This window comes from Corythoichthys intestinalis, chromosome 14 (assembly GCF_030265065.1).
Source record: "Corythoichthys intestinalis isolate RoL2023-P3 chromosome 14, ASM3026506v1, whole genome shotgun sequence".
Lineage (NCBI taxonomy): Eukaryota > Metazoa > Chordata > Actinopteri > Syngnathiformes > Syngnathidae > Corythoichthys > Corythoichthys intestinalis.
The window spans coordinates 12,114,613-12,140,453 of record NC_080408.1 but is presented as its reverse complement, the minus strand read 5'-3'; the positions used below and the strand labels follow the sequence as shown (position 1 = coordinate 12,140,453).

Sequence of the window (25,841 nt, the reverse complement as noted above, 5' to 3'; positions counted from 1 at the left end):
TTGTTTACATCAGGCATATGGCTGTGGTTGGATAAAACTGTAATGGACTACACTAACTGGGGTATGGATGCTGCGGAGAGGGAATATGGAGAGGTTCGAACCTCAGATGGGGGCTGGACGACCGGTGTGAGGTGGAATGACAGAGCGTACATCTGTGAAACACCTAAAGGTAGTGCCTGCTAATATAGAGAGTGTTGGAAAGGTTCAACTCTTGAAACCATGTGACGTTTTTTTCCCTCCAACAGTGATGCCAAAAGAAACAGAGCCTGGATTTGGTAAGTTCCTCCACTTTTCTCCTAACAAACACGATATATTGCACACACAAAAAAAAATTAAAACACAAAACTTGTCTAAAATTGAACAGTCTACTATCTATGGTTAAAGTTGTCCGATAATGACTTTTTATAGTCCAACTCCAAAAATCCGACACAGATTTTAAACCGATACTGATATATGCGGTCATGGACTAAACATACAGTGGGGCAAATAAGTATTTCGTCAACCACCAACTGTGCAAGTTCTCCCACTTGAAAAGATTAGAGAGGCCTGTAATTGTCAACATGGGTAAACCTCAACCATGAGAGACAGAATGTGGAAAAAAAAACAAAAATAAAACAGAAAATCGTATTGTTTGATTTTTAAATATTTCCAAATTACAGTGGAAAATATGTATTTGGTCACCTACAAACAAGCAAGATTTCTGGCTGTCAGAGGTCTAACTTCTTCTAACGAGGTCTAATGAGGCGCCACTCGTTACCTGTATTAATGGCACCTGTTTTAACTCATTATCGGTATAAAAGACACCTGTCCACACCCTCAGTCAGTCACACTCCAAACTCCACTATGGCCAAGGCCAAAGAGCTGTCGAAGGACACCAGAAACAAAATTGTAGACCTGCACCAGGCTGGGAAGACTGAATCTGCAATAAGTAAAATGCTTGGTGTAAAGAAATCAACTGTGGGAGCAATTATTAGAAAATGGAAGACATACAAGACCACTGATAATCTCCCTCGATGTGGGGCTCCATGCAAGATCTCACCCCGTGGCATCAAAATGATAACAAGAACGTTAAGCAAAAATCCCAGAACCACACAGGGGGACCTAGTGAATGACCTACAGAGAGCTGGGGCCACAGTAACAAAGGCTACTATCAGTAACACAATGTGCCGCCAGGGACTCAGATCCAGCGCTGCCAGACGAGTCTCCCTGCTGAAGCTAGTACACGTCCAGCCCTATCTGCGGTTCGCTAGAGAGCATTTGGATGATCCAGAAGAGGACTGTGTTATGGTCAGATGAAACCAAAATAGAACTTTTTGGTAGAAACACAGGTTATCATGTTTGTAGGAGAAAGAATATTGAATTGCATTCAAAGAACACCACACCCACTGTGAAGCATGGGGGTGGAAACATCATGCTTTGGGGCTGTTTTTCTGCAAAAGGACCAGGACGACTGATCTGTGTGAAGGAAAGAATAAATGGGGCCATGTATCAAGAGATTATGAGTGAAAATCTCCTTCCATCACCAATGGCATTGAAGATGAGACGTGGCTGGGTCTTTCAGCATGACAATGATCCCAAACACACAGCCAGGGCAACAAAGGAGTGGGTTCGTAAGAAGCATTTCAAGATCCTGGAGTGGCCAACTAGTCCCCACATCTCAACCCCATAGAAAATCTGTGGAGGGAGTTGAAAGTCCGTGTTGCCCAACGACAGCCCCAAAACATCACTGCTCTAGAGGAGATCTGCATGGAGGAATGGGCCAAAATACCAGCAACAGTGTGTGAAAAGCTTGTGAAGTTACAGAAAACGTTTGGCCTCCGTTATTGCCAACAAAGGGTACATAGCAAAGTATTGAGATGAACTTTTGGTATTGACCAAATACTTATTTTCCACCATGATTTGCAAATAAATTCTTTAAAAATCAAACAATGTGATTTTCTGTTTTTTTCCACATTCTGTCTCTCATGGTTGAGGTTTACCCATGTTAACAATTACAGGCCTCTCTAATATTTTCAAGTGGGAGAACTTGCACAATTAGTGGTTGACTAAATGCTTATTTGCCCCACTGTACTGTATAATGACTAATTGTATTTTGATGCCCCACAGGATGCTTTATTAATCATAATGCTCACGTAACAAATCCCAAGCATCTGAGTTTGGAGACATCTAATGGTCAATAAGCATAGCTGCCTCGCTAAGCTGTGACCAGCCCTTATACAAAGGCAGAAGGCTTTCACATCTACTTTGAAAGCAACATGCATATTGGCCCAAAACTGATAATAACAAACTGATGTCGATATTATCCGATATCATTTTAAATGTTTTTTATCGGCCGATATTATCAGCTACTTTAGTTAATGTGAGGGAAACTAACGCTGTTGTATACCACTTTATGTGCAGAGCCGCACAATGGGGAAGATACCAGTTCGCGCAGGCACACCAGCCTAATCGTGGTGCTGATCATCACACTCACGTCCTCGTTGGCTGTCCTTGGCTTCTTCTTGTACAAGAAATCCCCTCGCTCGCTGCCCACCTTTGACAACCCGCTTTACTTCGGCCGCGAGCGAACGCAGCCCGACGTGGTAGACACCAACAAACTGATCGAGAAAGCCGAGGAGGAGACCCCCGAGCCAATGATCACCCTGTGAACCACGTGCCATCTGGTGGAAATGTGCTCATCTCAGGCAAATGTATCACACTGGCACGCTCCATTTACTTTGTGTTCTACTGTATATGGTATGTATTCAGTTATTTAATAGTAAGCGTGCGTATCAGTGGTTACGGACATCCGACCTTGTGGAACTGAACTTTTTAGGCTCTGGGATGTCTAACTGCAACAGATTGGTACCTGACTGTGGTTTTCCCTTACTCTGCAAATGTGTGTACATAATGAATTACACGCTGTTCATTGCTTGTGCTCGTAAGTTGTGTGCGAACAGCACTGCTTGAAATGACAATTAAACATGACTTCAAATGTCTCCTGTCAGCAGCCTTTGAGTTCCTACAAAATTAGTTGACAGCTGGTGTGTTCATTTATCAAGGCCATACACAGTGTAGTATGATATTGAGTTGAATTTTCCTTAGGGCATTATAATTATTAGGGCTGTCAAAATTATCGCGTTAACGGCCGGTAATCAATTTTTTAAATTAATCACGTTAAAATATTTGACGCAATTAACACACATGCCCCGCTCAGACAGATTTAAATGACAGTATAGTGAAACGCCCACTTGTTAATTGTGTTTTGTGGAGTTTTGCTGCCCTCTGCTGACGCTTGGGTGCGACTGATTTTATAGGGTTAGGGTTAGCACCCATGAGCATTGTGTAAGTAATTATTGACATCAACAATGGCGGGGTACTAGTTTATTTTTTGATTGAAAAATTTCCAAATTTTATTAAAACGAAAACATTAAGAGGGGTTTTAATATAAAATTTCTATAACTTGTACTAACATTGATCTTTTAAGAACTACAAGTCTTTCTATTCATGGATCGCTTTAACAGAATGTTAATAATATTAATGCCATCTTGTTGATTTATTGTTATAATAAACAAATACAGTCCTTATGTACCGCATGTTGAATATATATATATATCCATCTTGTGTCTTATCTTTCCATTCCAACAATAATTTACAGAAAAATATGGCATATTTTATAGATGGTTTGAATTGCGATTAATTACGATTAATTAATTTTTAAGCTGTAATTAACTTGATTAAAAATTTTAATCGTTTGATAGCCCTAAATTATATCATAAATTATAATTGTAGTAACTGTCCTTTCACATACAAAATCGGTGAATATTTCTGTAACTCTAAATGACACAAGTCGGCACCATAGCAGAGCCTGACCAGGAATTGATGTCAAGAAAGTACAGAATGAGTAAAACGCTCTGTATGACAGGGAGGATGCACTCCATACTAGACAAGCTGATACTGACAAATGCCGATTACCAGGGTTTAATTTGTGCCGGATCCTGCCGGAACAAGATCTGGCACCTCTTGATTTTGGCCTTCCTGTGTTCCGGAACTTATTTGGGCAGATCCGGCACCTCTCGTGTATAGAAAATAATAATAATATAAAAACGCTTTTTAAAAAAAATGTGTCAAATAAAATAAGAATATGCGTGAATTCATTTACAGAACAATTCCCAAGAATTGAATTTTGTTTATAAAAGTTTAACGTCATTTGAAAGAGTCGGAGATTTGTTGATGCACTGAAAATCAGGACCAAAAAAAAATCATGCCCCTGACATAAACAAAAAAAAAAAAAAACTTGCGGCATCTGGGGAGCAAGCAGCCAGGATCAAACGGTATTTCAACATTCCAAAAAGACAGTTGCATTTACTGTCTTTTTTTTTTCAAAAATAAGGAAGATGGTTCAAAACAAGTCAGAAAAGCAACAACCGGCGATGAGGGCAGCTGCAGCGATCATGCTAACGGGCAGGACCGGGTACAGCAGGAGGCTAGTGGCACGGACAGCCAGCCAAGCCGTGGCAGGAAGCTGCTACCGTGGCAGCAACTGGTCAAGTTCAGCGCCAACCGGAGTAGGGAACAGCTACAGCGCCAGCAGGGTTTGTGTTATTTATATTAATCTCTTTTTTTTTTTTTTTTTTTTTTTTTTTTTTTAATGTTTTACAAGTTAGACCTGTTGAGAAACTAATTGCTGACTGTGTACTTTAAGTCCCAACTGTGGTTATGTGGGCAATTGCCTGTGCTGTTGTGAAAAGTAAAGCCTAAATAATTGTAAATTGTTGTCACAACATTTATACCATGGATGTTGTCTGAAATTGAAGCTTGTAAGTCCCACAGCATGGCAAGTGGGCATTTGCGTGTTGTTTTCGGCACCATTTTCTGCGTATGTTCTGGGACCTGTGCCCGTCTCGTTATCCCTGCGCTGTCATATGTACATTGTGTTCCGGCACCTTATGATTTACAAATTAGGCACTGCCAATTACTATTATAAATTATTATTCAAATTTTAAAAAAATATTTATGTTGCCTTCCACCCTGCAGATCTCTCGCACACCCCCGAAATGGATGTAACCCAGACCATGATTTTGCCAACACCAAACTTCACTGTTTTCTGAGTGAATCTCGGATCCCTGCGGGCTCCAGTAGGTCTCCTGCAATATTTGCGGCTACTTTGGTGTAATTCAATGGAAGATTCATCTGAAAAATCCACCTTTTGCCACTTTTCTAGCGTCCATCCTTTTGACAGGCTGTGGGCCTTGGCAAATGCCACACGATCTGCTTTAAAGAGCATACAACAGGAGAAAAAAAGTCTTAAATAGCATTATTAAGTGAGCTAAATAAATGGCTTGAGAAGGACCAGTCAGCCCGTCGAGGGGGAACTATTCACAACGAGGAAAGTGCGACGATGAGAGCTGCAAAATATCATTGCTTCTGTCTCTTTACTTCAATATTTTTACAGGATATTCTTTTTATCCAGGTATTTTCCACAATTGCTAATTAAATGGCATGGTCATGACAAATCCCAGTCTTGTGCTAAATGGAAGATGAAATAATAAAAATGCACTTATTCAGGACGACATGGCAAAATTACTCCATAATGGTCAAAACTGTCGACTTCACCTTTACTGTCGCACCTCCCGAACGATATTTTATGACACCTAAATCGGACATATGTCATTTTCCTTCCCCGACTTCGGAGAATGTAAACAAACCAAGAGGCGTGACAGCTAGCCGACATGCTAACCCGAACTGAGTGATGTTTCAAAGTCTTTGAAGTGAAAAATCACACATAACTAGCCCGGATTATTTGACTTGACGACTGGGTTGTCGACTGTCTTTGTGAATCGGCAAACCGCCCGGCGGAGAGCAATTTTCAGCTTGCTCCCCGGAGGAGGGCGGCTGCAGTTGTTGTGCAGCTAACGTGCAGCTAATGTGCATGAGGAGAGCTTTTTACATGCCTATCAATGATCAAACATAAGTAGTCCTTTATTTAAAGAAAGTTTGTAGTGTTTACTTTGTAATCGATGTATTCGTATTTGACATTATACAAAACAAGAGGTTTACTCACTTCCTCGTAAGTTCATACTTTGTAATCGATGTATTCGTATTTGACATTATACAAAACAAGAGGTTTACTCACTTCCTCGTAAGTTCAATGGTCCCACAGTAGTAGGGCTTGTTTTGGCCAATATCCAAGGTGAATGGGAACCTTTTGAAACTCCAAAACGGCGCACACGCCTCTCCCTCATACAGTAAGATTTTTCTGCAGCCATTTGGCTGGCGTGATGCGAAAAATAAACGTATTAATCCGCAAAATCAGCTGAATCCTTAGTCCTCATACACAACAGTGCGGCTGTATAGTGAAGAGGACGCCTTCATCCGTACATGTCACAGCACCCTCCTCCTCAATGCAAGACCGAAGCCGGAAGTCTTTCATTTTAATGGCGCGGGATTAAAAAAACTAAATAAATATAGCGATCGCTTCCACACACATCCAAGCGGTCCATATCATTCAGGAGCATAAAATACCGTGTGTATTATGAAATAAACATGCTTTTTCGTGTCACATGCACTTTAAAGCTACCACAAGAAAACATTGCTTCAAAGTATAAACAATGCTTCAAAGTATGAGAGAGAAACACATGCAAAAAGTATTTTGAGTTAATAAAAAGGTAATAAAAGACTAAATAAAAACACAAATAGAAAGTACTCGCCACTTTTAACCAATGTGCGCATGTGTTGGACGTCTCGCCGCATATAAGGAATTGCAGAAAACCGGTCGTGTTCGTCTAATGAGTGAAATACTACATCATCACTCCGAGCGTCCATTGCGCGCATAAAATATGGCGCCCTCCGTAGGTCAAAACATGTACTAAATATGATAGATTTTTAAATCAATGGCAATATTTTATATGTTTCTAATTACATACAGTCCCTGAGAAAAGTCTTGTCGCTTATCCATTTTGTAGAAGCAATTGCTAATAACTGGATTTTTAAACCCAAGAATGTTGATGAACTCTGGGAGGCATGCAAGACTGCTTTCTTTGATGTTCCTGATGACTTCATCAATAAATTGTACGAATCCTTGCTGAACCGCATGGATGCAGTCCTTCAAGTCCATGGAAGTCATACAAAATATTAAATTTGGATCTCACAGCACCACTACTCAATTTGCTTATGTTATGTAACATATTTTTGTACTTGAAGTACATTTTTTGTTCAATTTTCACACTACTTTCTGTAGGCGACAAAACCTTTGTCTTGCCAAAATTTGACCTTTATGTCTTCATTAAATGATCAATCTTTTTTCAAAGAAACAAATATATTTTTGTAAATTCAACATCATTTGGGAGGGTCTTAGCTTTCATATGAGCCATTTTTTAAAACAACTGAATCATTAAAAGTCAGGTTATTAGCAATTGTTTCTACAAAATGGATATGCGACAAGACATTTGTCAGGGATTTGTAAGATAAGTTGTATGCCAAATATATTATGCCAGTTTGCTCTCCCACAGCTATTATAAGCGCACTCCCAAGCTATTATGAAGAATACAGTTTTAGCCCATAATCATGTGCTTACCGGTGATTGCTCACATTCTGCTGATAAATAGATACACACACATATGTTGATTCTTCACACGTCTCAGTACTTTTCCACCAAGCTACAGTACTTTGAGTGCAAATGTGTGTTCAAAACAAAAATTTCTTACCTGCTCAGGAGTGTGATTGTTACTTCAATCAAGAAGAGTGTCTGTTCAATCAGTGATTAGAATACTGCCACGTTGGACAACAGTGTTGTAACTGTATTCCGCCCATCAACAAGCCCTCAATAAAAGTTAGCAGCGCGGGGAAGTTCAGAGAGAGACTTGGATGAGACAGCATTGATCGCGGAACTCTGTCTCCTGGCTCTCCCAACCTGCAGGTTGAAAAACGTCAACTCTCTGACTCTGTCTCACTTTATGCCCTGCCTTTTGTCAGCTTGCCTTGGGTAAATAACTAAGTTAAAGAACGAGTTTTAGACCCAACAGACTGTAGGTAGGTTAATAATTATTGTGCCCCAACCCTTATTTATTTCATATGCCCACCTGTGAAACGTATGGTAATAGGAATGCTAACAATAATATGAATGATAGCGTATACTGTATCGAAATGCAAAATTACCAAAGCCACTTGTAAGAAGTGATTGTTTTAATTTTATAACTGCTTTTATTTTTGCATCAAAACTAGAGCAAATTAAAAATGCTCATGATATACAATGACAAATGTTTGCCATATTTTCACAAATTTGGCATGAAGAGCAGAAACTAGTGTAAATGCGAGTCCCTGTGGCTCAGCCTGACGTCCCTGCTTTGGTCCCTGGCCTGGAGCCTCTCTCGCTCTTTCTCTCTGCCGTGGTGGTAATTGTGATCAGCCATGTAATGTTGGAGAGGCCTGTGCTGGTCATAGTCGTCGTCACGGTGATGATGATGGTGATGATGATGGTGGCGGTTATGGTGGTCATAGTGTCTATCCTCCTCTTCTCCCTCCTCCTCCTCTTCCAGTCTCTGGGTGTGACTGGCCTCTGTTCTGCGGTGGTGGTGGTGGTGATGATGATGATGATGGTGGTGGTGGCGAGAGTGCTGGGCTCGCTTTGTTTCGCGACTCAGAAGATGCTCCTCTTCGTCATCCTCTCGTCGACCCTCGTCCGGTTCCTGCTGCTGCTGGGTCGAGGGGAGAATTTCCTGGCAGGAGGTCTCGTGGGGACCCTTCCTCTTGGGCGCGGCCGACTTCTTGTTTTTTTGCTCATCCTATAAAATTAAAAAAGAAAAAAAAACTGATTACACGATTCGAGTATCATGGTTTCAACAGACTGATAATAAAGTAATGATATTATAATCAGTTCAATGATCTAGTGGACCTGGATGATTTGTCACTCACCAGAAAATTCACTTCAGCATCTTTTCAGGGACGAGGTAGGATGATGGGGAGAAATGAAATGTCAGATGAATAAATGGAAGCAAAAGTCAATATATTATAAGCATTCCTGCAATATTTATAGTATAATGTGTCCTTCCGGGAATGGGTAGGATGTGGTATGAGATGACTAGACATTAACACTGGAAGTCCCCGTTTTTTGGGCTATAAAGAAATACCAGAAAGGTGTCAAATGACCCAGATACCAAACTGACTACTGGGCTTAGTCAAACAATAGAAAGAAGCAATCAAGCAGGCCACCCCCCTACACACTCCTGTGGAGTCGCTGCCTAGGTGTGAAAGGGGGGTTTCACCCTGGATAGCTGCAATCAGCATCTTGAATATAAGAGAAAAAGGTGGACTTCTTGGTGGGTCTTGCAAAGGAATTGGCTCACTCTTATGTGGACGCAAATAAGGCGCAGAATGAAAAATTGCTTCGTCAGCAACCTCCAACACCTAGCCCCGGGAATGGGACGAAGTGTCACATGTCACCATATAAAATATGTTTTTTTTTTGTTTTTTTTTTATTACAGCGGCACTTGTACAGTAGGCAAACTGCAGCTTTTGGAAGATGTAAAAAGGTTGTCCGCCCGATTGCCTGCCTGAGCAGTTCACTGTCCAACAAGCAACAACTGTTTTGTCCAACTGGACAAGATTATTTGGAAGGGGGAGAGAAAATGGCCTCTAAAGGTGTTCATTGCCCTAAGACAACCATCCAATGGCACCATTCTGTCTCCATACAGTTTACACACACATGCAGTAATTTGAGACATACTGTGAGTCTGACCACAGTATGGTTCCATGCATGAAGTAAAAAGAAAAGAAAACCTGACAAGTAAGCCTGAACGATATATCGTTTAAACATCACCTTCACGATGTCCGCGTGCGCGATAGTTAATCCACATACGCCTTGCTTTCTGCTCCGCGCACAGCCTCACACCCTCGCTCTCCCAGCCCTTTGTTCCTCTCAGTGACTGCGGCACTTGCTTATTAAAGTTAACGATGGCTTTGATCTGGCCAAAGACTTCACACGGGAATCTGTTAATCATCGTTTAACTTGTTAAACAGTTTCTGCAAGGAAGCCGTGCTGGAATTAATGTGTGTGTGTGTGTGGAGACGTCAGAAGTATCATGAGAAGTTTGAAATTTCTACATGTCACTCCAACGGTCACAGCTAAGGGAGATAAACAGAAGCATTTAATAAAGCCAAGCATTTATCTACTGCAGTACTTTATTCTTGTTCAAAAATGATTTGGCTGGACAGTTATGTTTAAAACTGATCATAATTATGCCATTTGAAGTGCTTAAAAATCAATTAATTATATACATTTTTTAAAATCATTTTGGGGGAAAAGGTGAGAAAAAAAATTATATGTATCTCTTTCCAATGCTAAATCTGAATAAATACATTGAGCACGAAAAACACACACACACAAATAAAAAAATTGGGGGGGTGCTAATTCACGGTTTTTCACTTATCGCGGCGGGTTCTGGTCCGCATTGACCGCAAAAAACGAGGGATCACTGTACACTGTGGTGATGGTGAGTCATCCAAAGTCTTTCCAAACAGCTATTCAAGTCATCTAGTGAAAATTTCTTTTAAAAAATATATATATATATTATCGCAATATAATATCGCAATATATCGCAACCCCCCCAAAAAATCGCAACAATAGTTTTTTCCAATATCGTTCAGGCCTACTGACTAGTATGTTCCATTTGGTTAACACAGAGGATAAAACTGGAAGCGTTGAAGGAACAAGTAAACGCTTAAAAAGAAAAGTCACATCATGTCAGTAGTTTGGTCTATTGCAGACCCGGGCATTTTACGGCCCGCGGGCCAAATACGGCCCGCGGACCCACTCTGACTGGCCCGCGAAAGGTTGCTTGGACTTAAGAAAATAAAACCTACTTTCAAAATTGTGCGTAATGCGTGGACTAAAACAGCCGGGCTTTTACTTTGAAACCTGTTTACGGCATGCGTACGTCATTTACGTCCAGGTACTGAAACAAGTCTGAGTGCATGTGACTAGCAGCAACTCAATGGTAACCCTAAAATGTCTGCATACGCCAAAAAAAGAAACGTGGACGCTAAAGTTCGTGGTTTTAAAAAAAATATGGACAACTAAATATTTATTTACAGACGTCGGTGGTAAACCCGTGTGTTTACTTTGTGGTGAGCAGGTCGCCGTGTTTAAGGAATACAACGTGAGTAGGCATTACGAGACGAAGCATGCAGAAAAATACGGACATCTGACTGAGGCTGGAAGAGCGCGGTTATCTGAAGATTTGCTAGCGAAGCTAGAAAAACAACAAGGCTATTTTACCAAGCTATATGCAGCCCGGGATGCAGCAACCAAGACCAGCTTTGTGATATCTCATAAAATCGCTAAAAACTGTAAGCCGTTTTCGGAGGGAGAGTTTGTGAAAGAGTGCTTGGTGGACTCTGCAGCACTAATATATCCGGAGAAAAAAGAAGCATTTGAGAAAGTCCCGCTGTCCAGGCGAACGGTGACCAGAAGGGTGGAGGACATCGCGGAGAATCTCCGACTTCAGCTAAAAAGTGGAGTAGCAAGTTTTGACTTTTTCTCCTTGGCTTTGGACGAGAGCTGTGACGTCCGCGACACGGCGCGGTTACTCGTGTTTCTCCGAGGAATAACACAGGATTTCACGATTACGGAGGAGCTGGCAGCAGTGAGATCAATGAAAGGAACAACCACGGGGAGTGATTTGTTCAAGGTAAACGCATGCATGGACAAGCTTGAACTGAAATGGGACAAACTGGTAGGAGTCACTACTGATGGTTGTCCCAATCTGACCGGGAAATAGTAGGACTTTTGAAACGGATGCAAGATAAAGTGACTGAACTTGACGCTGAGCATAAATTGGTGTTTATTTGGTGTTTTTCTACCTACACATGTGAGCAAACATTCTCAGTAATGAAGTTTACCAAATCCAGGTACAGGTCCTCTCTGACTGAAGACCATCTGTCAGATGTGCTTCACATCTCCACCTCAAACATTCAACCTGACCTTGATGCTCTTGTTAAAGCTCAACAGAGGCTAGATTTCTCTCGCTGAAGAAAAAAAAATACTGAAACATGTTTGTTCTGCACTGTTTGGCAGTTTGATAAAAATGTTGAGTTATGTTACATTATTGTGGTATCGTTATAGAAAGTTAAAAATAAAGCATTGTGGTAATGTGACTGAAAAGCAGTCAAAAATGTAGCAAACTTACCTCTGTTTTCACTGAATAAATTCAGGTTTTTTGTAAAACAACCTCACTCTCTCATTATCTAACAATAACACATACTCTTACCAGCTTCTGTAAACAATACAATTTACTTATTTCAATGTTGAAATAAAATTAATAACGAGTAGATTTCAAATTTTGGTCCGGCCCTCCACAATATTTTCTGCTTCTCATTTGGCCCCTGGGGAAAAATAATTGCCCACCCCTGGTCTATTGTATGGTGGCTTTTTAACCGCAACCTGTTTTCTGGGCTTGAAAGTGACAACAGGGCAGCTAGAATAACACCAGTTTACACTTCCCCCATTAGCCAAGGCACCCCTGCCCTGCAAACACTCAAGATGCTAATTGGAGCAATCCAACCCTGTGGTTGTGCGAGTGTGAATGGGAATGACTAATGATGACCATAGTGCTCACAAAAGATATGCTGAGTAGGGTCAGATGATCCTTCTCTGGTTAAAAAAGTGATTTGTATCAACTGATCCACCCTTGGTAGTTCTAGTGTTAAAAGGCTATTATGATGTGTCACGGGTCCTTACCGGTATAGCGGTGGGACTGGTGGGCAGCGTGTTCTCGGCCAGCCGAGCCACCAGATTGTTTGTGGGTTCCATCTCGGGAGGATGCGTGGCCCTCCAGTATGACTCCAGATAGTCTGCAATGTGCTCGCAGGCGTCTGTCAGCTGGTTCTCGTCCAATATGACGTCGAACATTTCCTTTGGAGCAAACACAGTTTCCAAAAAATAGATATATGCAGATATTAGTCATACTAGTAAGATAAACATCAATGGATATCCATATTTGTGTGTTTATTCTGGTATGCTTATTCAGGCTGACCGGCGGGCACTGTGCGAGTTTGTCTGCAGCCACCAACTGAACGTTTAGATGTTTAGTTTGAGACTTTCCCCTGGTTTTGATCAGCCTGGTTAACACCTGCAAAAAGGTTCAGTCAAACATGTGTATATTTCTTCAAGAATTGGTGTTTCAAGATAAAATCTTTTCACATGTGGTGCTGACCTTAGGAGAGGAAATCTTGACGTAGACAAGAATGGGGGCCAGGGAGGTCTTCGACACTTGTAAGGGATGGTTGACGGTGTCCGCGTCCAGCACCACCAACTGTAGGCTGCGGGCCAGTTCAAATATGCGCTCCACCTCCCCTTGTATCTGGGCTGGAATAGTACAAGCACAAGGGGATGTGTTCCTCATTCACTTAGCTGTGTTATTTATTTTTTTGAGAATCAACACTTCATTCATGCATTATGATTTTTATTCCTAAACAGGATATTCTCAACAGCAGAAAGCTTATTCAGTAATTCAGTGGTCCCCAACCTTTTTTGCACCATGGCCCGGTGTAATGTGAGCTTTTTTTCACAGACCGGCAATGTGTGGCAGAAAATGACAGTAACAGTGGCGCCACCAGAGGGTGGCCAGGGGTGGCTACAGCCACCCCTATAAATTGGTTGGCCACCCCACTGGCCACCCCGCTTGCCAGTATATCGTTAGATTGTTGTAGCATCAGTTATGCAGTTCATCCCAAATGAATGCATTTATTTTGTTTTGTTAAATGTAGGACTGTCAAATTTATCGCATTAACGGGCGGTAATTAATTATTTTTTAATTAATCACGTGAAAAATATTTATCGCAATTAACGCATTTGCAGTACGACTCATTCACGCATTGCCGCAAACAGCCTACAATGGCGCCGTTTTACTTATATACAGAGATAAGAGGCAGAGTGGAGTAGATACAGGAATTCATTTGGGCCGTGCTTTTAATTGGCAAAAGCTTTGTCATCTTTCCCACAGCAACTATAAATATTGTGGGATGCGACGTGGGGAAGAATGACAGGAGTTGATCTTTTTCTTAACACTCTGTAGTGTACCCCTAGCAGAGAAGATATAGCATTTGCAGCCACCACACACAGTCATGGTTGCACCACTTCCCATCATGCATTTGGGCAGAACAGTTAAGTCGCTACAGTATCATTTACTGAAAGGTCAACAAATACACTAGATGGCAATATTTAGTCACAATATACAAACTCACATTTATCCTTTAAGAATTACAAGTCTTTACAATTACAAGATCCCTTTCACAGAAAGAATGTTAATAATGTTAATGCCATCTTGTGGATTTATTGTTATAATAAACAAATACAGTACTTATATACAGTATGTTGAATATATATATCCGTCTTGTCTTATCTTTCCATTTCAACAATAATTTACAGAAAAATATGGCATATTTAGAGATGGTTTGAATTGCGATCAATTAATTTTTAAGCTGTGTTTAACTCAATTAAAAATTTTAATCGTTTGACAGCCCTAGTTAAATGTACACCTTATGCCTAATATACACATAACACAATAAAACAGAATTGTTGTGGAACTCAAAATGTTGACTGGACAGTTATGGACTATGCACATTAAATCATTACTAACATCAAATATTACACAATACACCAAAGTATATCAGTAGCCGTGTCCTTTAAGTCTTTCTGATAGTTTTCCCCTGACCTTTTTACTGGAATAATATAATTAAAACCTGAAATTATGGCTTTTAGTTTTGGCCACCCCAAGATGTTAAGTGGCCCCATCTGGCCACCCCTGTGAAAATTTTCTGGAGGCGCCACTGGTCAGTAAATATAAAATAACACGTAGAGCCTAAATATGAATATTAAGTGCAAGGAAAATATCACTCACCATACACTGAATCAACTTTTTTTCAACAACGGCCCCTCCTAATACTTGTCGGCATAAATCCGTGGTCGCGAGCATAATGAGTTCTTCTCCAATTGTAAAAGTGTCACGTTTCAGAAGTCTTGTTAATGTTTTGTGTTGGTTCATGTCAGATTCTTTTATTTTGGAAGTGGCGTGCCTCCTTGAGTTAACTTCACTTCCTGCTGTTGCCAATCAGGCTGATCGTGTCCACCTGTGACCCTCTGTATAAATAGTCTGCGTCCAAGCTTGCCCGGTGTTGGTTTGTCTGCTATCCTGCCACATCCTTGTGTAATCCCTGTTTGACCACGATTGATGTTTTAGAACTAATACCTTTTGTTTTTTGTGGAATTTCCTCAGTTCATTGGTGTCCAGCTGTTGCTGTGACTTTTCGTTATCTTATTTTTAATTAACCGTATGAACTGAAAAATAAACTTTTGTTAGAATTGAACTGTCGAGCATTTGGGTCCTTTGGTGCAGCCTTGTCAGAAAGGTTTCATAGCTTTAGCAATACGGTTCGCCATGAGGTATGATGCTCTTAGTACATTTGCTTTTGTTGCCTCGTTTGCTATCTTTTAGCCACATATTATGCAGAATAACTTGGTTGTAGGCTCCTCTTCTGTCTCAGCAGGTGGCCTTTTCCCCGTAAAAAAGCTGTCCAAAGACATCGCTACCAGTAGCACAAAGCCAACAGCAGCTAAAGTTACTGTTTACGTTGACTGGTGCTGGGCTGCTATTGGACTGCAAAAGTAAATTTATTATTCAAAATGTCATTTTTAGCTTTGAATCTTTAATTGATATCTAATATTTGGTTTAAAAAAAGAAAACTTAAAAAAAATTATTCACCCGCATATTTTAAACTTTTAAACACATTACATCACAATGAATAAAATGGCGTCTGTAAAAACATCACGGATATCTACCTCATAACTATCGCTTTAATTGTATTTTTTGTTACTGTCAGATTTTCTCTGATATGTTAGATGATAATCAATCCAAACAAAGAAAAATTGGGGGGAAAAAAAGTTTAAAAGGGTAAATATATGAAAAAGAACATCTCGACCACTCCTTGATGTCTGCGATTTCTGCATTGCGACTCTTGTTATATTACCATGTTTCACCCATAAAATCCCCCCCAAATCCTGTGGCCTTTCACAGCTGTGTCTTGACACTCAGTGATAGAGGTGGGAATCTTTGGGCACCTAACGATTCGATTACGATTACGATTCAGAGGCTACGATTCGATTATATATCGATTATTTATGACTACCCCCCCCCCCCCCCCTGCTATTAGCTGATTTTAATGTTTTGTACATTAGTTACAAAAACTTAAAAAAAAAAAAAAAAAAAAAGCCTCGCAGGCTTAAATAAACGACTATTTCAGTATCAAGTTAACAGTCAAAAACAATAAATAATATACTCAAATCCCCATTCTGTATCAGCAGCTTTAAACTACATTCAATTAATTTATTTTTGTGAATCAACCGTTAAAGTTGTTAAAATGGCTCCCGTTATTCCATAATTTCCCTTTTGTCTACTTTCGACATGTGAAAGTTTTAAAACTATTTTAAAGATAGATTCAAGTCAATATTTTACCGATTTAGGAGTATTTTAGATAAAAAGTTAATTAAGTTCGCTTGGAAGGTTCGCTACAACAGCCTTGCAGGGAAGCCTACTGCTTTATGATGGCAGCCGTTTACTAACGCCCGCATCTAGCTTTCTGTACATGTGCTGCTAACGCCACCGAGTATATTGCATCTAGTCCTATATAAATATGATATCTACCGTACAATTATGTGGACGTACTTTGTAGCAGCTGTCGGCAGCAGTCAGGTATGTTGTTATTTTTTTATCTCACGGCATGAGTTGAGCTAGAGCCGAGAGTTAAGCGTTGGCATTACCCGAGGGGCCGGGTAATGACAAGCATGATGTTTAGCTACTCTCGCTCCGTTCCTCATTGCGTCCCGAAGACCGCGCAGTGCGCGGAGTGCGTTTTACTTCCGCTTTACTTGATATATTTCAATAATCGGAATTTGGATGCTTGTGAATCGTTCTCAAATCTTCCACGGCCGAATCGCGAATAATCTAAGAATCAGAAATTTCGCACACCTCTACTCAGTGATATATGCTACATGGAGTTTTTGGATCGAAACAAGGTAAGTTCGCAATATCTCGTTAAAGTCATGGTGTCTGTAATTCCGCTCTCGTGTGTTCTCACCTCCAGATACGGTTTTGCTGTTTAAAAAACTTTTTCTTTTTTTTTTTAATGCCCTCCTGTTCAAATGTTTTCTTCCCTCTGAAAATTGAGATTTTAAGCTTTTCCAATGATGTATCACACATGCATATCGGACAATTTTGAAATGTGGCCAAATTGCGGGTCTCAGAGCGCAACTTCAAGTCACCTGAGTGTTTTCCGCCATATATCAATACACACGAAAACACACGTTTACATCACCAGCAAGACCAGGCGCAAAACACAACAATTACAGCAAGGTTCTGCTGGATTTGTTATGTTGGTAAGGTTGGGAGTGAATGATCACTGTCAGCCCTCACATAGTTCTACAATTCCTCAACAGTAGCTATTGTGTCAAGATTCATGAAGATCTATGAAACAATCATCTATTTTGCAAAAGCAGACAGGAGGGATTTGACACTCGGTACAACAGGGAAGATCAGCAGGAAGAAGCGGCAATCTAACCCTGAACACTCTGAATTACGTGAATTTATACATACCAGCAGCATCTGTGACAAAAGTGCAATGAGAGAGACAAAAAGTAAAGACAGTACGGTACGTCCCATTATTTGATAGTAGTTACATTGGTAGGCATTATTAGCATAAAGCTAAATTTCGTACCTAAATTGGAGCGGGTGTTGGTGCGGTCAATTAAGGCTTTTTTCCCCGGATTGTTGAGTATGGAGCGCTTGGCCAAAGAGATGTCCGCTGTCACCCGTGTAATTGTGATTCTATGGGAGAGATTTCTTAACATTTCACACGTAACATACTTGGGATCCTCGGTTAAAATGATAAAACATTTGTGATTTTAAAGTTATAAATGAAAAGCTATGAGCAATTTGGCATGCTCATATTCCTTTATGTTTACTGTTTTCCCATTTGATTGTTTTTATATTTATGGCCTAGTTTTCATACAATTTTTGACTGAAATTCTGACTTAACAGCCATGTTAGCGTAGGTTGTACTATGGTTTATAGGAACATAACACTGCTGAAAACCGAGGAGCCCCATGTATGTACGTATATACTAGAGATGTCCTGATCGATCGGGATGCCGATCGATCGGGTCCGATCACGTCATTTTCAAAGTATCCGAATCGGCAAAAAAATATCGGACATGCCTTTTTTTAATATATATATATATATACAGTGCTGCTCAAAAGTTTGTGAACCCCCTCAACATTTTGGAATTTTCTATTATTTCAACCTGATTTCCTAATCAATCAATTCAGTAGTTTTTTTTTTTTGTTTTTTTAACAGTTGTGTTGTCGAGACTAAATTAAAAAGAGTTTTCATCAACTGATGTAGGTGCAAAATTGAACTGTTTGGTCACAACCAAAACCGCCATGTCTGGCGAAAAGTCAACACTGCATACCACCAAAAGAACCTTCTCCCAACAGTGAAGCATGGAGGTGGGAATGTCAAGATCTGGGCTTGCTTTTCATCCTCAGGACCTGGACAACTCCACATAGTCCAGGGAATCATGAATTCTGAGGAATATTGTCAAATCCTAGAACATAACCTGACGCCATCTGTTTTGAAGTTAAAGCTTGGCAGAAGGTGGATCATGCAACATGATAATGATCCAAAGCATTCCAGCAATACAACCAAGGAATGGCTGAAAAAGAAGAAGATTCGTGTTCTGGACTGGCCCAGTCAAAGTCCAGACCTAAATCCCATTGAAATGCTGTGGCGGGACCTGAAGCGAGCAGTTCATGCCAGACGCCCATCAAACCTCTCTCAACTGACTGCGTTCTGCAAGGAAGAATGGGCAAAAATCCCCCAAAGTAGATGTGAGAGGCTGATTAGTCACTACAGAAACCGTTTGGTTGAGGTAATCTCTGCAAAAGGAGGCGCAATATCCTATTAACTGAAGGGGTTCACATACTTTTGCACACATGATATCTGAGTTTTTCTTAAATCAACCACTTTTGTTAAATAAAGAATGACAATATAACTATTTCTTTTGTTTCAGTCCATTATTTGGAATGTCAGTATTGTGGATTTGGGTATAACTTAACATTTAATAAGGTTATTTTAGTTTTTTTTACAAAAAATCTGACCATCGCTGTGGGGTTCACAAACTTTCGAGCAGCACTGTATATATATATATATATATTTTTTTAATGAAATCGTTTTCTAATTGTATTTAACGTTACAGACAAAATGTCTTACACTCATCCAGAGTCTTTTGTTTTGGCTTAAGGTAGGGCTATCAAATTTATCGCGTTAACAGCGGTAGTTTTTTTTTTTTTTAATTAATCACGTTAAAATATTTAACGCAATTAACGCATGCGCTGCACGACCCACTCACGCATTGTCGCGTTCAATCTATAATGGCGCCGATTTACCTATATATAGTGCTAAAAGGCAGCGTAAAATGAGTAAAGTGAATTTTGGCAGTCTTTGGAGCATTTTTTTTAATTGGCTAAAGCCTTAAAATCCCTCTCTCAACAATTAGAAATATCGTGGGAAAGCAATGTGGGGAAGAAAGGTAGTAGTTGATCTTTTTCTTTACACCCTATGTTATTTCCCAACGCAGAGAAGATATATCAATTGGTGCCACTACGCACAGTCATGGTTGCACTTCCCATCATGCATTTGGGCAGAACAGTTAAATGGCTACAGCATCATTTACTGATAGCTCAACAAATACACTAGATGGCAATATTTAGTCACAATATACAAAGTCGTATTTTTCCTTTAAGAATTACGAGTCTTTCTATCCGTGGATCCCTCTCACAGAAAGAATGTTAATAATGTAAATGCCATCTTGAGGATTTATTGTCATAATAAACAAATACAGTACTTAAGTACTGTATGTTGAATGTATATATTCGTCCGAGTTTTATTCATTTTTTTCTTAATGCATTGCCAAAATGTATATGATCGGGAAAAATTATCGGGAATGATTGGAATTGAATCGGGAGCAAAAAAAAAAAAAGCAATCGGATCAGGAAATATCGGGTTTGGCAGATACTCAAACTAAAACGATCGGGATCGGATCGGGAGCAAATAAAACATGATCGGAACAACCCTAGTACATACTGTTTTAATCTAGTTTGAATGGTATCACACATAACTGACCTGCCTTCGAATCGATGTTTCAAAAAGTCAAAAAGAGCTTTTTGCATCATGTCTGTCACCTGGAATGACAGAACAGGAAATTCCAAAATGCACCATTCCGGAATAAAATTGGGGATTTAAGGTCTCACCTCTAAGCCTTTGAGTGATGGTCCCATTAAAACAACAGGACGCATGGTCGGCACTACATCGTACATGGACACATGCTCCCCCTGTATCCAACAAAAGAAACAAATATTCATGTATTTTGAAAAAGTGTCATCAAGTGAATTGGATGCCCTTAAAGCACACAGGAATCTTTTTAAAGGAGGAGTTCAGAATCTTTGACATTAGGCTTAATCTTTGAGTTAGCGGGGGTTTAATTAGTCGGTGGAGTTGCTTTTCAACAAATTCCGTGCAGTTGGTCTGTTATTTTTTTCAGTTTCAGGGCTCTGGAGTGGCTAAGCTAGCACAAGTCAATAGTCCCATTTTAGCATGCCAAAAAAAAACCAACATATCCAAGCATGAGAAACACTGGTGACCCATGCAATCAATAGTGTTGGCTATGTTTTCAGGATAAAGTTGTTAAAACTTACCATTGCATTTCAATAATTGTAGTATGAACAGCAAAATTTGTAATCCAGCAGCTCTGCAGGGAACAGGCTGCAGTGTGGAGTGATAATATTTCCACCGGTGTTTATGTCATAGCCAGCAACAAGTAACCGCAGTTTATATTGTTCCTCGTTCTTCATAGGGATTTTGTGGAAACTTTCATTTGCCCATTTCTTCTGTCTGTTTCCACAGCCTCTACATGCACATTTCACAACGTTGCCGTTATTCAGTCAAGACTCAGTATGGACTGACGCCGCATTTGAGGAAGGTGGGAAGTCAGAGTTTTCCAACTCTGACTTCCAACTCTGGGGAGGGTCTGACGTCACTCGACAAAATGGCGCTGTAAAACTAACAAAGGCAGTTTACAATATGTGCTATTTACCTTAGCTGTCTTTCTTCCTCCACTATTTGATCGCTTACGATAAGGCAGGTTTGCTAGAGGTCAAAATGTGTTTTGACGGCCAAAATAAAAAAATAAAAAAACTTGTCGCGATCAGCCATCTTGCTGTTTTCATTTGCTTGGAACGTTTTGATGTCGCAACTGGTACTATCAGAGTGGGATAAGACCGATTTTCCACAAGTGCAGTATGCGCACAAGTGGCCGAAGCACTCCTCTCTATTGTGGTCGTATTACGCATATAAAAATTGTCCTGGAGAATAAAATGAATCACAGCAGTTTGGTGTGACATTGTTTTGGCCGCATGGATATTTGGAACAATGATCTGCATTTTCAATTTGTTTGACTACGTGGGATCTGTTAATATCATTTTTTTTATTGGCATGCTAAGATAGGACCTTTGACCCGCGCTAGCTTAGCCACTCCAGAGCCCTAAATCTAACAAATAACTGACAAACTGCACGGAATTTGTTGAAATAAACTCCACCGACTAATTAAACCCCCGCTAACTCGAAGATTACCAGTAAGCCTAATGTCAAAAATTCGGAACTTCCACTTTAATGATAATTAGTGCTGCAACGATTAACTCGAGTAATTCGATGAGAAAAAAAAGCTTCAAATCAAATTTTGCTGCTTGAGTATTCGTTTAAGTAGAGTGACATTGTAATGGTTTGTTTTGAAAGTGTTTGCATTGAGTTTTAATGATTTGGGTGGATAAAATGCCTTCTAGTGGCAACAGTGAATATTACATAACTCATTAACCATGGTTGAATCCAGCTGCTCTCTGTTATGACCAACATAAGCTTATATGTTATTACGTGGATTTGTAATTTAGTTTATAGGTATATTTAGCTATTTTTTGTGGGAATATGTGTTTGAACGATTTCTTAAGCATATTGTGAAAAAAAGTTAGCATTTTATAGCATTTGAGCTAGTGGACTTTTGCTATGCAAGACAGCCAATTGTTCATCTGTTGTATTTAGATCATCACATATTAATTTTTTTAACAATGTTTAACGCGAAGCTCAGGTATTTTCATTTATTTTGAAATGAAAGTGCAATCCTGCATAGTTTGAAGAAACACTGAGGATTTTTTGTTGTTGTTGTTGGAATTTAATGCTCTTTTAAAAGTGCAATCTTAGCAAGCCTTTGTTTTAAATCTCCTAAAATTGATTCTGCAACGTATTAAATGTTCCTAATCCGATCACTCGATTATTCAAACTAACTAGTTGATAGATTAATTGACTACCAAATAATCGATAGCTGCAGCCCTAATGATAATTGACAACAGTGATCCTGTACCATACACTGCTGGGCCAATAAAGAGTCTGGCTTTTGCTGGCTAGATCTTGGAACTGTTTACTCTATGTCTAGCCTGGTGGTGGACTAATGATTAGAGATTCTGCCTCGAAATTGTGAGGTCTGGGGTTTGACTCTCAAAATAAATGGATTAACATTTATGTGATTAAACAAAAGGAACAGACTTACCGGCTTCTTTTTCACCTGCTGATTGGCTGTTAAAAGAAAACTTGGCGTTAAATTACACACTGTCACAATGGCAATATGATACCAAGAATAATAATGCATTGGATTCATTTATGGCGGAAAACAGAGACAATGAAAGAGCAGTTTCTGCTCTTGCACCCTTCTTTAAAATAAACTGCTGTATTTTAAATTTTATAAAGTCGTTTTTTAAAAAATTAAAAAAAAAAAAAAAAAAGACTTTATAAAAATTTTCACTCGCATATTTTAAACAAATTACGTCACAATGGAAAAAAATAGTGTCTGTAAATAGGTCACAGATATGTACCTCATAACTATTGCTTAATTGTGTTTTTTTTATTTGTTACTGTCGCATTTCCCCCGATATTTTAGATGATAATCGATCCAGACAAGAAAAATTGGAGGGGAAAAAAAAAAATTTAAAGGGTAAATATTTGAAATAGAAAATCTCGTCCTCGTCTCTCACTCCTTGATGTCTGCGATTTCTGCATCGCGACCCTTGTTATATTACCGTATTTCACCCATAAAATCCCCAAAATTGGTGGTTTCAGAGCCAAACTTCAAGTCACCTGAGTGTTTCCCGCCATATACAGTGGGGAGAACAAGTATTTGACACACTGCCGATTTTGCTGGTTTTCCCACTTGCAAAGCATGTAGAGGTCTGTAATTTGTATCATAAATTCTCTTCAACTGTGAGGGACGGAATCTAATCCCAAACCAGAAAATCAAGTTGTATGATTTTTAAATAATAAATTTGCATTTAATTGCATGAAATAAGTATTTGATACATCACAAAAATCGAACTTAATATTTGGTACAGAAACCTTTGTTTGCTATTACAGATACCAAAGGTTTCCTGTAGTCCTTGACAAGGTTTGCACACACTGCAGCAGGGATTTTGGCCCACTCCTCCATGCAGATCTTCTCCAGAGCCTTCAGGTTTCGGGACTGCTGCCGGGCTACACGGACTTTCAGCTCCCTCCATAGATTTTCTATCGGATTCAGATCTGGTGACTGGCTAGGCCACTCCAGGACCTTAAGATGCTTCTTACGGAGCCACTCTTTAGTTGCCTTGGCTGTGTGCTTTGGGTTGTTGTCATGCTGGAAGACCCAGCCACAACCCATATTCAGGGCTCTCACTGAAGGAAGGCGGTTGTCAGCCAAGATCTGCCGATACATAGCCCTATCCATCCTCCCCTCAATACGGTGCAGTCGTCCTGTACCCTTAGCAGAGAAGCAGCCCCCAAAAATGATGTTTCCTCCTCCATGTTTCACAGTTGGGATGGCGTTCTTTGGGTTGTACTCATCCTTCTTTTTCCTCCAAACACGACGAGCCGAGTTTAGACCAAAAAGTTCAATTTTGGTCTCATCCAACCACAGACCTTCTCCCATTGCTCCTCTGGATCATCCAGATGGTCAGTGGCAAACTTCAGACGTGTCTGGACATGCACTGGCTTCAGCAGTGGGACCTTGCGTGCGCTGTAGGATTTTAATCCATGACAGTGTAATGTGTTTCCGATGGTTTTCTTCAAGACTGTGGTTCCAGCTCTCTTCAGGCCATTAACCAGATCCTGCCGTGTAATTCTGGGCTGATCCCTCACCTTCCTCATGATCAGTGATGCCTCACGAGGTGAGATCTTGCATGGAGCCCCAGAACTAGGCAGATTGACCATCAACTTGAACTTCTTCCATTTTCTAATAATCGCTCCAACCGTTGTTACCTTCTCATCAAGCTGCTTTCTTATTTTCCTGTAGCCCATCCCAGCCTTGTGCAGGTCTATTATTTTATCTCTGATGTCCATACACAGCTCTTTGGTCTTGGCCATTGTGGAGAGGTTGGAGTTTGTTTGTTTGAGCATGTTAACAGGTGTCTTTTATACAGGTAACAAGTTCAAACAGGTGCAGTTACTTCCGGTAATGAGTGGAGAACAGGAGGGGTTCTTAAAAAAGAACTGAGAGCCGAAATATTTACTAGTTGGTAATGTATCAAATACTTATTTCATGCAGTTAAATACAAATTTATTATTTAAAAATTATACAATGTGATTTTCTGGATTTTTGTATTAGATTCCGTCCCTCACAGTTGAAGAGAACTTATGATACAAATTACAGACCTCTACATGGCTTGCAAGTGGGAAAACCAGCAAAATCGGCAGTGTATCAAATACTCTCACCACTGTATATATTTTCAAGACACTCAAAGATGCTTTACATTAGGAGTGGGAACCTCTTGGTACCTCACGATACGATACGATTTGCGATACAAAGCTCACAATAAATATGATCTGACGATATGGCGATACAACGATTATTGATACAAGAGTCAGGAAATCATTCTAGGATATTCTACAAACAACTAATAAACAGAAATTCTGCTATGAATTGGAATGAGTTTATCATTAGTAGACGTTCAATCCGTTTGAAGTGGGAGGGTTGGCAGCGAATGAACGAACGTGACGTCAGTCGTCCTGGTCCCTTTGCAGAACGTTCATTCGCTGGCCGTCAGTGGTTGCCAATGCCAGGCAATGAGCCAATTTTGGGCCATTTAGGGTCATTTACATGTTGATTTTCAGTTACTTCCTGTTGATTTGGGGGTATTTTATGGGTCACTTCCTGTTACAGAACAGGAAGTGAGCTGGGAATCACCCAAATGAATAGAAAGTGACTCAAACTCAACAGGAACTGACCTATAAATGCCCTAAAATGAACAGCAAGTGCCTGTAAACGCCCTGAAAATCGGACAGAATGACGGTGAATGTGCTGGTTTCGAATGAACGAACGTTCCCAGTCTAAATGGATTGGGCGTCGTGCACCGTCAATGCAGCCTTAGAGTTAACTGAGACACTATTATGGTGGAAGATTTTGTTAGCAGCTTGTTGGTTCAGGGATTCCCTTACATAGAGAACATTGTGGCGGGCCGCCACACCAAAATAAAAGCCGCCACGCCTCGCAAATGAGATGATTTTTTTTTATTTTTTATTTTTAGCTGCATTTAATTTACAATGTATGTAATTCAACATGACATCTAAATGAATGTATATAGCTCATTTTACGCACTATTCGCCGTAAGTTGTCTGAAATGGCACGTCAAATACACGCTTTATTTTGAAAATCACATCGGCTCTCGCGTTGCGAGATTGCAC

The 25,841-nt window shown here is 40.0% G+C and overlaps 2 protein-coding genes across 2 annotated transcripts in view; one reads left to right on the top strand and one right to left on the bottom strand.

Moving 5' to 3' along the window:
• mrc1b (mannose receptor, C type 1b) overlaps positions 1-3,001 on the top strand; it is a 42,336-nt gene extending 39,335 nt beyond the window's left edge. Inside the window, exons 29-31 of the mRNA XM_057857086.1 lie at positions 14-169; positions 246-275; positions 2,401-3,001. Of these exons, the coding sequence (XP_057713069.1) occupies positions 14-169; positions 246-275; positions 2,401-2,648 (434 nt within the window). The 3' untranslated portion in view covers positions 2,649-3,001. The remainder of the gene's footprint in view (positions 1-13; positions 170-245; positions 276-2,400) is intronic.
• A 5,157-nt stretch (positions 3,002-8,158) lies between these two features.
• The window catches only part of cacnb2b (calcium channel, voltage-dependent, beta 2b), a 40,498-nt gene continuing 22,815 nt past the window's right edge, over positions 8,159-25,841 (bottom strand). Inside the window, exons 6-13 of the mRNA XM_057858022.1 lie at positions 22,684-22,709; positions 20,339-20,419; positions 20,211-20,269; positions 17,746-17,855; positions 13,191-13,342; positions 13,011-13,106; positions 12,716-12,889; positions 8,159-8,762 (exon numbers count right to left, since the gene is read on the bottom strand). Coding sequence (XP_057714005.1) covers positions 8,280-8,762; positions 12,716-12,889; positions 13,011-13,106; positions 13,191-13,342; positions 17,746-17,855; positions 20,211-20,269; positions 20,339-20,419; positions 22,684-22,709 — 1,181 coding nt within the window. The 3' untranslated portion in view covers positions 8,159-8,279. The remainder of the gene's footprint in view (positions 8,763-12,715; positions 12,890-13,010; positions 13,107-13,190; positions 13,343-17,745; positions 17,856-20,210; positions 20,270-20,338; positions 20,420-22,683; positions 22,710-25,841) is intronic.